Here is a 13,949-nt window from a genome sequence, read left to right as displayed (position 1 = left end):
GCCACTGCTCTACATCTACTAGCAGTCGCCATATTATCCTCCTAGCGACATACCAAGTGTGGGAAAGCGTCTTTTTACATTGGCTTATTTGGGAAAGCTATCGACATAATTCTTTGTATTACATTTCTTCAAGTTCCCGCCGGCTTCCCGGCTCTGCCAGTTTACTTATTCGAAAATTACTGTTTTCGGGATTCCTGTGGAAAGGGGGGGGGGGGGGGGGGGAGGAAAGCTGGCAGGAAAGGCCTACATTTTTTCATATTCTCCGTACGCTGTCGAACGGAGCACGCTGATTGGCGAAAACAGTCATTTCCGAATACACAATTACGTATTTTTTTTATAAGCATATTCCCCGATCGAATAAAAACTTTGCTGGCTTCGCCATTGTTGCGTTGCGCGGAGGATTGAGTTGTTAAGCGAACGTTTGTTAGATTCACAACATCAACGTCAACGTACCCCGCGCAATGTAAGAATGGCGGTGAAATGCGGGAAGATAGCCATTGCTGAAAACGCAAGACTAATTACAGTACCTCGCGGTTAAACCAGCCTTTTTGTTTTAAAAAGGCGGCTTTTTACCGGCGAACCGTCACATTTTGGCGAATGCTAAAAAAACTAGCGCAAAGCTAAGGCAATAATTTTCGTTTTGACTCCCTTATATCAAGCAAATCTGTCATCTTTTGTACAGTATGGTTTTAATCCTGTACAGTTTGTCAAAACAGCGACCGAAGTCAGGCTTTTTCGAACGATTCAACACTGAGATTTTGTTTGTTTTCGCAAAAACACGCGCATGCGCATACGCTATTCGGCACTGTCGGAAAATACCAATTGTCCAATAGAGGTGACCTCTTAGTATTCGTACTTAATGGTATGATTTTTCGGACAGTGTTCGCTTGTAGTGGTACTCTCTATACAACAATCCAAAAGCTGTATTCGTATCTTGACCTTTACGGAAAAAAAATATGAAATAAAACAAGTGATTCTATATCCAAGTGATATACATTAACTAAATTAAGGAAAATGTAACCAAAGACGCAAGCCTCTGAAAAAAACTGAAAGCGACGAAAGCCTCGGCTTGTGCGAGCTGACTTCTTGCACCATTTGTTAATTTAACTTGTCACCAATGCTAACAGTACGCGCAGAAATGTATTGTAGGAACTTGTCATTTCCTAGGGTTTTATGAGGGCGAAACCGATCTTTGCAAACGCATGAGCTACTAAGAATGCTAACCAACAGGTAGTCGCATCGACTGCGACCATAATGAATAATGCATGAGTCTATCACGTGACAACACAGCGGAGTTCTCCGTGGAATGTAGCGTGTTGCCATCGGCTATTCGCGTCTGAAGAATCCGCGAAAAATCGTAGCGACGGAGTAGTTGCCTGAAGTTATGGGCTAGAAGGTATTTACTCTACCGTGTGGTATTATTTTTGTTGTGTGTCCTGTTTTAAGGTCCCCGTGTATTTATTATTCTCGGGGTTGTATCTATAGCTTGTTTTACCCGTAGTTGTTGTGTGATATTTTCATATCTATTAAAACTCGCCACAAGCCGCTGCAAAGCTACAATTATCACTAACCTATACAACTTAGGATTCTCCTATAAAATCCCGCTTTCCATATGGATATCTTAATCCTTTAGAAGCCGCTATCTGTCCTAGCGTAAAGTCATTAAATATCGATGCTTCATTTTGACATTTGATCTTTCTACCTGCAGGGAACTGCCTTTTCGTCAAAATATTATTTCTTTTGACTCCTCTAATTGGTATTTTTCTTTTAATTCATTTTCTGTGTTTTGTTACTTAATTAAGGAAAAATGCAATTCGTAAGTCTGGTTGATATAATAGATGCTTCATCAGTACATAGTTCTTCGGCAAATTTAATCGTAGAAAGCTGTCCTACGCTTATAAACGCTTTTAGGTTGTTTTGTGTTTTAGAAAAAAAAACCTGGTAGAGTTGTCTTTGATAACAAAAAACCCTGTTAGAATTGTCTTTGATAAAAAAAAAAACCCTGTTAGAATTGTCTTTGATAGTTTGCTTTAACTAAAACCGAACCGTAGAGGGCTCGGCGACCTATGGTGACGCGGAGACCCGAAGCGGGAGTATAAGCGAATACGAAAGAAAACGGAAAAAGACCCCTCTTTCCGTCTTCCTTCCGTCAAAGACCTCTTTTTCCGTCTTTCTTCCGTCAAAGACCTCTTTTTCCGTCTTTCTTCTGCCAAAGACCCCTTTTTCCGTCTTTCTTCCATCAGACTTCTTTTTCGGTCTTTCTGTCGTATTTGCGCGTGAGACCGCTTCTGGTTTCCGCGATGCCCTGGGTCCCCGAGGATGAGGAGGAGTTCAATACGCTTATACTCTTCCTGCCTTGTCGGTTTCCAAAAAATAAGGGATAAAAAACAATTTTCTTATAAGGGTCACTGAAACACCCTTATATGCTCCATTCAACTCTTTATCCAACCCCCTTAACTGATAAGTTATTGACAATCGCTTATTTGTAGATACTATGTGAAGGCGTAGAGATAAGTTATTGACCATCGCTTATTTGTAGATACTATGTGAAGGCGTAGAGATAAGTTATTGACCACCGCTTATTTGTAGATACTATGTGAAGGCGTAGAGATAAGTTATTGACCATCGCTTATTTGTAGATACTATGTGAAGGCGTAGAGATAAGTTATTGACCATCGCTTTTTTGTAGATACTATGTGAAGGCGTAGAGATAAGTTATTGACCATCGCTTATTTGTAGATACTATGTGAAGGCGTAGAGATAAGCTATTGACCATCGCTTATTTGTAGATACTATGTGAAGGCGTAGAGATAAGTTATTGACCATCGCTTATTTGTAGATACTATGTGAAGGCGTAGAGATAAGTTATTGGCCATCGCTTATTTGTAGATACTATGTGAAGGCGTAGAGATAAGTTATTGACCATCGCTTATTTGTAGATACTATGTGAAGGCGTAGAGATGCTGAGGACGGTCACCTGTCTCGCTTGCTTCATTGTTCTGCTCCTCGTCTGTCAGGCGGCAGGTGAGACAGTACAAATTCAGTATTAAAAACAATGTTTTGCCTGGAATCTTCCAAGAATAAAAGGAAACATAAAATAAAGTGATGAGAACTTGGTTTAAAGTTATTCTTGCCTCGATATGGTGTTCTCGATTCTCATACACCGTCATGACTGTGGCCAAGTCATGGCATCACATTAGAATGACCAAATTTTTTTTTTTATCACTTGCTTATTACTTTAAAAAGAACTATGGCGTCTAGGGACTTATGTAGTATCAGAAATGACTATCATATTAATAAAAAAAAACATTGGTTTATGGAAATCTGAAACTTAATGTCTTTCATTTTTTAGGCAAGCACAAACGGCGCTCTGACGACTCGTACAAAAGCGACTTCAAAATTCTAAGAAAAGTTGCGAAGTATTTAAGTAACGATGGAGACGATGAAGATACCCAGATTGGAAAGACGAAAAATGTTCAAAATACCCAGAATGCAAACATTCAAAATACCCAGAATGCAAAGTTAACCAATATTCAGAATACCCAGAATACAAAGGGAAACAATATTCACAATACTAAGAGTGCAAAGGGACACAACGTTCAACTTACTCAGAAAGCAAATGGTAAAGCCAAGGGAATTAATACCCACAATGCCAAAGGAGCTCACAGCCGTGCTTCCCAGAAATCCACTGGTGCCCAGATCGCCAGGGGCTACCAGGAGACCGATAATTCTAGAGGAGCCGGAAACTTGGACCAAAATACCAATATTTTTATAAAAAGACCCATCATTGCATTGAATACTGCACAGGTAATACCTCTGCAGGTTGTTAAGCCACTATACCGGCCAGTTGCAAGGTTGGTAGGGCGAGCACGGCCTTCACATGACCACCTCCGTGCCCCGTTAAGGCATCAGCAAAACAAGGAGCATTTTTTTTATCCCCAAGTCGAACAGCCAAACAATTGGCGAGGGCCACTAAAGGGTACAACGATCAGCAAAGCCTATCTATTCCCAAGCATTTCTAGACCGTTCCGAAAGCCCCCGAACAATATGTATGCTGGAAGATTACCAGTTTCTTATCGGGGCAGCTTCGGGCCTTACCGAAGAGTGTACGTAGACCAGTTCGGTAAACCGATACCCTCGCACCGTTTCGGAAGGCGTTTGTATGGATCTGCGAAAGCTTATGCTTATGGGAGGTTTTTACAGCGTGGAATTCAAAAGAAGTTCACTGGGACTGGGAATAATTTGAGACCATTGGTTAAAAGTTGGTATACACCCTACCCGAGGTCAATACCTATGAGTATGCTCCCGTATCGACGGCACTTTAGAGATTGGTCCCACAAGGGTGCTGCCAAGGCTTCGATACCTAGCGCTAAGAATACATATCACAGTATACAGCGCAATAACGCGGCTGACCAAAGAAACGGAAAATGGGGGCAGTTAGCTAGGAATGGAATTGAAAAAATAAAACCTCCACCAATTCCGCTTCAGAAAGCCGGGAATAATACCAGAATTTATTCTAAAACGCATATAGCAGGGGTGCCTAGTAACAACAGAATGGACCCCCCTGTTGCTAAGAGTAGTGTTATTGACATGCTGAAGAATGGTATGGTGTTTTACCTGAATCAGGTTGGGTCACTTGTGAATAAAGTGAACGAGAAAGTACTCAGGGAAAAACAGCAAGAAAAGTTGAATGACTTGCACAAGCAGTTAAGCTATGTCCAGATGAAGGGGCAGCGAAAGGCAGTAGTGCTTAAGCCTGATTCACTTGTAGATCAGCAACGGCTAAGAGAACTACAGAAAGAGCAAATAAAAGGAAACAGACTGTTGAAACAAAAGCAAGCACTATCAAAGCATCAAGGTGAATTGAAGCTTCAAAGATTTCAGGCCCCTAGAGCATACAAAGCTGGGTTTGCTATGACCAGAATTCCTGTCATGAAACTCAAGAAAGACTCGGTGCCCCGGCCACCGAGTTACTATGCATACAAACCAACAGACACACTGCCGTTGCCATCGCAACAGGAAATGACAGATGCCAATCAATCAGAGGAAAATCTTGTGAGAGGAGACCAGCTGGAACAACTGCAAATGCAGCAACAACAACAAGATAAGCAACAACAGCGGCAGCAAGCTAGACAACAAAATGAACCACCACAGCAACAGCAGCGGCAGGGACATCAAGATGATGATTCTAATAAAGTCGAGGTGAATGCAAAGCGACTCCAGGAGGAATTGATAAAAATGGCGGTAAACGACCATAGCAAACAGCCAGGCAATGAAAACCTCGTGACGGAACCAACCCAAGACTTGACCGGGGTAGGGAGGGATGGCGTGCTAGGGACGACTGTATCACCATGGCAACATGTGACGCAATCAGCCCAGGCTGAACGGACTACTTATTCGTATTTATCACAGCAACAACAGACACAACCCACACAACAACAACAGCAACAAATAGATGGAACATACAAACAGCAGTTATTAGACAGATCTGAGAGTAGTGACAGATATTCTCTACATATCACTGACACTCCGGTAGATGCTGGTCAACCACGACCTACCCAGGCCCCTAACTCTGGACAACAGCAACAACAACAACAACAACAACAACAACAGGAAAATAATCAACAGTATAACCAAGGAAACCAACAGCAGCAACAGGATAGCCAACAAAATCGACAACCAGGTGGACAACAGCAGCAGCAACCAGAACAACAGCAAACAAACAGCCAGCTTCAGTCTCAGCAATATAATCAAAATCAAGAACAGGCTCCGCTTTATTCTCAATATCCCACGCTCTCTTCTAGTGGGGTGAATCATCAGGAGAGCAGCGAGCGCTTCTCAGTGAATATAACAGAGACACCTTTCCCGCCTCTTCGACCGACGGCACCCTCAGCTACTCTTAACCAGCAACAGCTACCAAGTGATTCGAACAACCAGCAGCAAGCTCGACCGACTGTCGTAGCTACTCAGCAGTGGTCTCAACAACAAGGCCAACAATTGCAGGAGCAACAGCAGCAGCAAGAACAACAACAGTCGCAGCAGCAGCAACAACAACAATATGACCAACAATCGCAACAACAACAACAACAGCAGCAACAACAACAACAGCAGCAGCAAGATCAACAACAGTCGCAGCAGCAGCAACAACAACAGCAAAATGATAACCAGCAACAAAAATCGTCGCCAACATCACCACCTGGCCAACAAGAGCAACAACCACTATCTCAACAGCAAGATATTCAGCAGGAGCGACAGAACTCCCTACAACAGACGGACAGAAACACAAGCCAGGCATACGGTTACCAGGGACAACCGCCCAATCAGAATATTCCTCCCACAAGCAGTAGCTTTCAGCCTTCAGCTCAATCAAATAATAGGACAACAGCTTCTGTAACAGCTACAAGACCTGCCTTTTACGGCAATAAGCCCGCGCCCACATCTAGAAATAATGCTAGCGATAAAGCTAATGCGTTCCCAACAGGAAAACCAGTCAACGTCAAGAATGACCCATTACTGAGCAGCTTTCTATCCCAGGGTGATACCGGTACGACAGGTTCAGACCTGAATGACGACATTGGGGCAACCAGTTTGACAGGTCACGATGCTCAGGTATCTTACATGCAAAGTGTTTTGAATCAGATTGCTGCTGCAAGTGTGGGCTCAAGTCAAACTAGTTTGACAAGTGCTGAAACAAGTCAAACAGGTCCAGTCAATGCCCTGCCGACTATCCATCCGGCGATCCAAGCTACGTACGCCAAGGCTGTAGTGCCACCAAGTCCTGCGACTTACAGCTATACACAGCTGCCACAAAGTGCATTCCACTATCAGCCCTGGGAGCAGCTCCCCAGTGAAGACTATCTACAGTCGCAATACGCGACACCGGAAACAATCCATGGCGTGACATCATATGGAGCTGCTGTGACCCCTACGTCACTTCCTTATGTAACGCAATCCTATTTGGACCGCCATGTCGAGGCACTTTACCACTCGTATAAACCTGACGCGCTGTCTACCGCGCCTGAGCCGCTGGAGATAGACACCAGACCAGCTAGTAGCTTGGGCTCATATCCAGTTACTTTACGAAAGAGAACACCGTATTTGCCAAGCACCAACTGGTACAAGAAATCAAAGATCGCAAAGCTAAAGACGAGGAAGAGACTATTGGAGATCAATAAGAAGAAAAAGAGACGAAGGAAGAAGAAGAAAAAGCGAAGAAGAAAGCGAATGTCGAACAGATAAAAGCATGTTCTCTTTTATATACATCTCCTTTGAAATTCCTCTGCGACTAATTGTTGACTAGCTGACTTGCATTATTATATACTATTTGTAATATAATCTTTCAAACAAATTGACTGATATTATGTATTTATAAACAGCTTTCATTAGAAGGCTGGCCTTGGAAAAGCCACTTTTCTAGGAATCGTTGTTTGAAAATCATTATGGTAATATTTAGACAACATTAGAATTAATATTCTAGACAATAGCTCTAGGGAATTAAAACGCCGCAGAAAATGGCAGAAAGAAGTTCTTTTTGCCAATTTCGTCTTGAAAGTTCGACCGCGGAAGTAAATGTACCCTATAGAACTTGCACCATTCAATTATAGAGTATCTAGTTATAGATTCTAAGTAAGTCATGCACACCGCGCAAATATACTTTTATAACTGTTATATCATATGCCCATATCACGACATTCTTGGTATGCATGATGTGTAAAATATTTATTTTCAAATAAAATTAATATCCAGAAGAGGTTCTGTGTCTAGTATCAAATGTAACATATGTCCACGTGCGCGCTAATTTGGAGGGAGGGTTCATATGTTCGCAACGAGGAAGAATTCCCCTTAGAACCAAAACAAAACAAGCTGTTGTGGCGGTAAGCTTTCGTTACTTCCCTTCTGACGTACAGCAAGCCCCACTCGATATTACAGTCTCCCTTGTCATCTGAGCCTATAAATGCAACACGTTCAGATTAGGCGCTTAATCGAGGGAGCAAGTTACTCATATTTTACTTTAAGGCAAGCCGCTTGTTTGAGGGAGGAAGTTACTCGTATTTTACTTTAAGGCAAGCCGCTTGTTTGAGGGAGGAAGTTACTCATATTTCACTTTAAGATAAGCCGCTTGTTTGAGGGAGGAAGTTACTCATATTTTACTTTAAGGCAAGCCGCTTGTTTGAGGGAGCAAGTTACTCATATTTTACTTTAAGGCAAGCCGCTTGTTTGAGGGAGGAAGTTACTCATATTTTACTTTAAGGCAAGCCGCTTGTTTGAGGGAGGAAATTACTCATATTTCACTTTAAGATAAGCCGCTTGTTTGAGGGAGCAAGTTAATCATATTTTACTTTAAGGCAAGCCGCTTGTTTGAGGGAGGAAGTTACTCATATTTCACTTTAAGATAAGCCGCTTGTTTGAGGGAGGAAGTTACTCATATTTTACTTTAAGGCAAGCCGCTTGTTTGAGGGAGCAAGTTACTCATATTTTACTTTAAGGCAAGCCGCTTGTTTGAGGGAGGAAGTTACTCATATTTTACTTTAAGGCAAGCCGCTTGTTTGAGGGAGGAAGTTACTCATATTTCACTTTAAGATAAGCCACTTGTTTGAGGGAGGAAGTTACTCATATTTTACTTTAAGGCAAGCCGCTTGTTTGAGGGAGGAAGTTACTCATATTTTACTTTAAGGCAAGCCGCTTGTTTGAGGGAGCAAGTTACTCATATTTTACTTTAAGGCAAGCCGCTTGTTTGAGGGAGCAAGTTACTCATATTTTACTTTAAGGCAAGCCGCTTGTTTGAGGGAGCAAGTTACTCATATTTCACTTTAAGATAAGCCGCTTGTTTGAGGGAGGAAGTTACTCATATTTTACTTTAAGGCAAGCCGCTTGTTTGAGGGAGCAAGTTACTCATATTTTACTTTCAGTAAGGCAAGCCGGTTGTTTGAGGGAGGAAGTTACTCATATTTTACTTTAAGGCAAGCCGCTTGTTTGAGGGAGGAAATTACTCATATTTTACTCCGAGGCGAGGCGCTTATTCGGCGAAGGCGTTTATTTATACTTTTCATTTTAGGCAAGGCGTTTATTTAAAGGAGGCGCTCATTCGAACGATTACGGTTTGCAGCCCCTTTTTGGTGTTTAAATATCTTATTTTCGAAATAGTAAGGAAAGATGGGGAAATGACCTTCGCTATCCATTCTAGTTTAATTTTAGAAGTACTCCATCACAAAAGACTTAGAAGTTACACAGTTTTGCACTCCTTGCTACAATTGACCACAAAGGTTTTCGCCAGACCAGTCGTGCTTCTAACAACCGAGCGCGTGTCTATCCTTTCCCTGATAATTTCAAGCACCATCGGCTCTTTTCCTTTTACCAAATTCCAAAATACATATGAAGATGGTGCGTTGTTCTCCTCCAGATGACTATTATTTTCACTAGGGACGAAAGTACAGACCGAGAAAGCAGCGGAGACGGATACTTGCTTTGCGTGGGAAGATCGGTGCGAAACCGACACAAGCGTAGACGTTAGATGCTTTTGCGTGTGAAGATCGGTGCGTAAAAAATGCAAGCGGACACATAAGATGCCTTTGCGTGTAAAGATCGCTGCGAAGAAAGCGAAAGCGGCGAAGAAAAGATGGTAACGGTTTCTTTTCTTCCTTCTCCGTTTCGGCTTCACTTACGTTTCGTGTGATTTTTACACACACTGCAAGCTCTTAAATTCCCGCTTTGTTTTCCGTCTCTTTTCCCTTGCCAGAGAAAAGCTGGCTTTGAGGAGCTAGTCTCCTCCCATGTCTTACAATCGCTTTATTTTTGCACCTCTGTCTGTCTCCAGTTTTAAGAGCTAATACATCTAAAACACGCCCCAAGCCAATCAGATGCTTTGTTTTAGTGTGACCCTCTCCTCGCCATTTTAATACCGGGCCTCTGATTGGATTACTGTGTTTGTTATGTTCTGCTCTGCCAAATAGCATGTGGTTCTTGTCAGAATTTTCGATTGTTTAGGTAACAGGTTAAATAATAGATTGAGTCAAAAAACAGAGACACCGATTCGACCCGATTTCATCGATCTTTCTTATTCTGTTTCATAAATATAATGAAAAATACATCAGGAATTTCCATGATAAAGTCTCATGAATTTAGAGGCTTTCCTGTGGAAAGATTTCGCAAGAGATTCCTAAAATAGAATGTTGATCTTTTGATCGGAGGTTTCCAAAACCTACAGGTGCTATGTCTGATAGGAAATCATAAGGTCCTTCTTTACACTTTGATTTCAAGTCCTCTTTATATTGCATTTTCAGATGCAAAGATTGAGTTCGCAGAAACCGCCGAGCCCATTTGCCATTGTTTCCTGTGAAGTGAACCTTTCTGGGAATAACAGAAGTCCCAGAATGCATGATTAGGTCCACCCGTTGGTTTCAGAAAGTCCAGATGACCTCATCAGATGTACATGCGATGTGGTAATGGCACCTAACCCCCTGAGTTCGTAACTTTCCCAATTCAACGAAAATTAACGCGAGGAAACGGGGAAAATATCCCCCTAAATTGTACGAAACCAAGGCCGTTGGCTCCATGTATTAAGGAGGATTGTTGTGCGTGAAGAAAGTTTTTAAGACGCTGGTCCTTAAGCCCTCAGGGTGAGTGTGTTCTGCAGATAATTGCGAGTTCAGGGAGGAAGGAAGGAGCGCTGCGTGCGATGTACGCGCCTCATCGTTGCTCTCCTAGTTCGCTTAGTCACGCTTGTTAAAACGTACATTCAAGGAAATCTATGTTTGTCACTGAGTAGATCACTTGTTTCTGCAGATGTTTTCTTTTTACGAAATATGTCAACATTCATAGCAAATCTTTAGGCTGTAATAATCAATGTGGAACATATCCCATACACAGGAATTTATTGTAAGGCTACCTTATGCTATTGTAATATAAAATGCAAAAACTTGCAAGATGACCCAAGAAAGGGAGAGGAGTATATAAATCTTTTTATTTTTACAAGGAATACAAGTTTCCTATACGCTTCAGTTACCTCTAGAATCAAAAAGCCCAAACTGTCGCGATCTCGTACCAGAACAATGAATACAATACACCAAAAACTGGAAATCGACTCTGCCAAATTTTCGTCTTTAATAAGACTTCTTCAGGGCAGACTCTGCCCTGAAGAAGTCTTATTAAAGACGAAATTTGGCAGAGTCGATTTCCAGTCTTCAGTTACCTCTGATATACTTACTATATTTTGTTCATCGTTCTTCCCAGCAACAGAGAAGTCTTCTAATTGGCATAAATGTCAAATATGGTTATATGGTTATAAACAGTTCCAATGTTGATCCATATATTGCTGATTGGATGTCAAAAAGGGAACAATCAAAATACTTGACAGCACTTTAGTTCGATAAACCATTGACAACACAACCCACATGTATAAGACTTTGTGTTAATTGTCACAAAAGGAATAATTGCTCAACTAATTACATTTAATTTTGATGGTAGCACAAGAAATGCTTATTTTTTTTTCTGAGCAGCTTATACACTTACAATCAAAGGACGATCCTCCATATTGTATCCCCCGTTTTTAAAAGAAGTTCCCAGCTTTCGAAGCACTGTCCTTTTTCTGGACGTAATTAGAGCTTGTCGGTTACAAAATCTATTAAAGTAATGTTGTCCACAGCAGTCATAAGATATCAGGTCACCTAATCACACCATGCCTGCGATGAATTGTAGTTTATGAGAAATGAAAGTTGAGAAATGTTTATGGCTAGAATTGCATCTTAATTATACCAGAAAAAAAATCATCTACTGCTAATATAATGTTTTTGGTATATTGCGAAATTATATCTGTTCTACAAGTCGTGCAACAGGGTACGAGGGTCTACATAACGTCGGTTCGACAATTAGTGAAATAAATGTAATCGGGCGCTACACCCAGACTAACGCGTATTTACCGTCTGCAGGTTCATTGCGGAATCATGGGTTTGGGACTATTAGTTCTCGTAGTTTGCCTTGTTCCCATGACGACGGCTAGAGGTAAGTCTTCCTTAAGTCTATTCGACATGTTATTCTTTACCCTTTCTTGACTTGCAAAATTTGTAAATCCACCTTTTCCCCCCTTTTTCCAATTTGTCCTCAAAAACGGGGTATAGAAAAAATGGTATAGTCTATAGTATCATAATAGCCTCAATACTGCCTCTTTTGAGGTGGTTTTAGTGATATTCCACCACAAAATAAAAGGAAAAAAATGCTGTCGTCAAAAATATTACGAATGCTTCATATCACGTGACTTTAAAATCTTGTGACTCACCCAAAACTTTGTTATCTTATTCCTAAACTGATAGTTAAAACGGTTTGGGAAAAAGCTATTTCTTATATAAATCCAGTTTGCAGGTTTTATACCTCGTCATTATATGATAAAAATACTATATTTGATTGAGGAATCCTGGATTGTATAACATGATGTTATTTTTGTCCACGAAATATTATTTTCAAAAAAAACCATTGGAATTAACTGTTACACGGACGTGCAGTTACATACACGCGCTAAAACATCTAAATGAAAGACACAACCAGCAATTTTACAAACGTTATGCTTGTTAATACTAAAGTCCGACGGCTATTACACTCTGTACTTGAGGTCAATAACCCTGATATCCCACGATCGTTGTTTAGTTATTCACCTGTAAAAAAGACCACCTGTTATGAGCTTATCCATCCAGAAAAAGTCCTTCCCTAGTGAATATCACAATCGAAATAGTTCGTCCCGGTATTTCGAACGATTTTATTTTGTTGATAAAAAATAGATACAATAGAGTAAAAGATAATACATTTTATTTATTCTTTCTATTGTTCCTTTGGTGTTTTTTATTCCTTCGCTCGGCACCTGTTTATACATCACGCCTTCTCATCGATGCTTCTGCGCCGAATCAATCTTAAAAATACCACAAGAATTTAGTCGCCTTTTTTCCTATCTATTATCATGGCGATTGCTTTCTCTTAGCGCCATAGTTATTACGTGATCTCATGGCGAAGCCCTCGATGCGTTATCAATGATACGGCATCAGTGATCCATAATCGACTAAGAATACTCTACAATATAACGCACTTTTCTTTCCATAATTGCTTATTTCCACTAGCAAAGGGAGCGTAAAATATGAAAAGCTAAAAGGAAAACGCGGATGGAAGGGAACGCGGATTTGACTGAACCCTGATTTGACTTTAACCTTTTCGACTCCTTTCCCTTCGCTAGTGGAAAGCCGGCTTAAATAAGATACAGCCGTGGTATTACTGTACCAAACACAAAACTGTATCCGGAAAGTACAAGTTGAACATTACGATACAATTACCACAGTTTGAACCGTTACGTGACACATACTTGACTTACGTTATTGGTAACCTGCGTGACTGAACAATTGCTTCAAGCCGCTATGTGTCTTGTGTTGCGTGACAGTGTCGTACTGGCGAATCATTTATTCTGCGCTGGAAATAGTATCAAAGAGCCAAGATGTCATGCCAATTTAACCGGGGAATATAAGCGGCTATGGGTTAATTGGTTACATCGTGTACATAAATCATCGTCATTATAATCCTAATTATTTCTTTTTCTCCTCCTCCTTCTCTTCCTCCCCCTCATCGTCATCACCATCACCATAACCATCTCCATCAATCTTTATAATCATCCACGTCATCGTTGTTGTTGGTCCTCATAATTCTTCTTATTCAACCTTTTTTGTTGCCATCACCATCATCAGTGTCGTCATCATCGTTATCTTCGCTATCATCATGCGATTATAATCATCATCATCATCATATTCGTAGATTATTCGTCTTCTTTCATCGACGATAGGCATCGTTGCCATTATTTTCATAATCATCATTGTTAATCACATTGTTGTCGTTCCCGTTATAATCCTTATCATTATTTTGCTCTTTATTGATCATCATTCTTTTTATCATCCTCTTATTCTTTTTAATTAATCTCTTTG

General features: G+C 40.9%; 2 protein-coding genes and 1 long non-coding RNA gene across 7 annotated transcripts in view; 2 read left to right on the top strand and 1 right to left on the bottom strand.

The window, feature by feature from the left end:
• The first annotated feature begins 1,269 nt into the window (after positions 1-1,269).
• LOC5513457 (mediator of RNA polymerase II transcription subunit 15) lies at positions 1,270-7,750 on the top strand. The gene is made up of 3 exons (XM_048722878.1): positions 1,270-1,396; positions 2,940-3,024; positions 3,353-7,750. The coding sequence occupies exons 2-3, from the start codon at positions 2,961-2,963 to the stop codon at positions 7,237-7,239; spliced, it is 3,951 nt and encodes a 1,316-aa protein (XP_048578835.1). The 5' UTR covers positions 1,270-1,396; positions 2,940-2,960; the 3' UTR covers positions 7,240-7,750.
• On the bottom strand, positions 7,703-10,031 carry LOC116618872. Its single transcript, XR_004296380.2, has 2 exons — positions 9,663-10,031; positions 7,703-7,948 (listed from the first exon to the last, which is right to left on the bottom strand). It is a non-coding gene; the product is annotated as an uncharacterized LOC116618872 (long non-coding RNA).
• Positions 10,032-10,428: 397 nt separating this feature from the next.
• LOC5513456 overlaps positions 10,429-13,949 on the top strand; it is a 72,506-nt gene continuing 68,985 nt past the window's right edge. For 3 of the 5 annotated variants that reach the window (XM_048722877.1, XM_048722876.1, XM_048722875.1), the window contains exons 1-2: positions 10,429-10,616; positions 11,925-11,997. In XM_048722877.1, the coding sequence (XP_048578834.1) occupies positions 11,940-11,997 (58 nt within the window). In that variant the 5' untranslated portion in view covers positions 10,429-10,616; positions 11,925-11,939. The remainder of the gene's footprint in view (positions 10,617-11,924; positions 11,998-13,949) is intronic. The other 2 variants (XM_032383007.2, XM_032383008.2) reach the window with 2 other exon arrangements.

Source organism: Nematostella vectensis, chromosome 15 (assembly GCF_932526225.1).
Source record: "Nematostella vectensis chromosome 15, jaNemVect1.1, whole genome shotgun sequence".
NCBI classification, from domain to species: Eukaryota; Metazoa; Cnidaria; class Anthozoa; order Actiniaria; family Edwardsiidae; genus Nematostella; species Nematostella vectensis.
The sequence above is the reverse complement of the archived record's forward strand: the minus strand, read 5'-3'. Positions and strand labels throughout refer to the sequence as shown.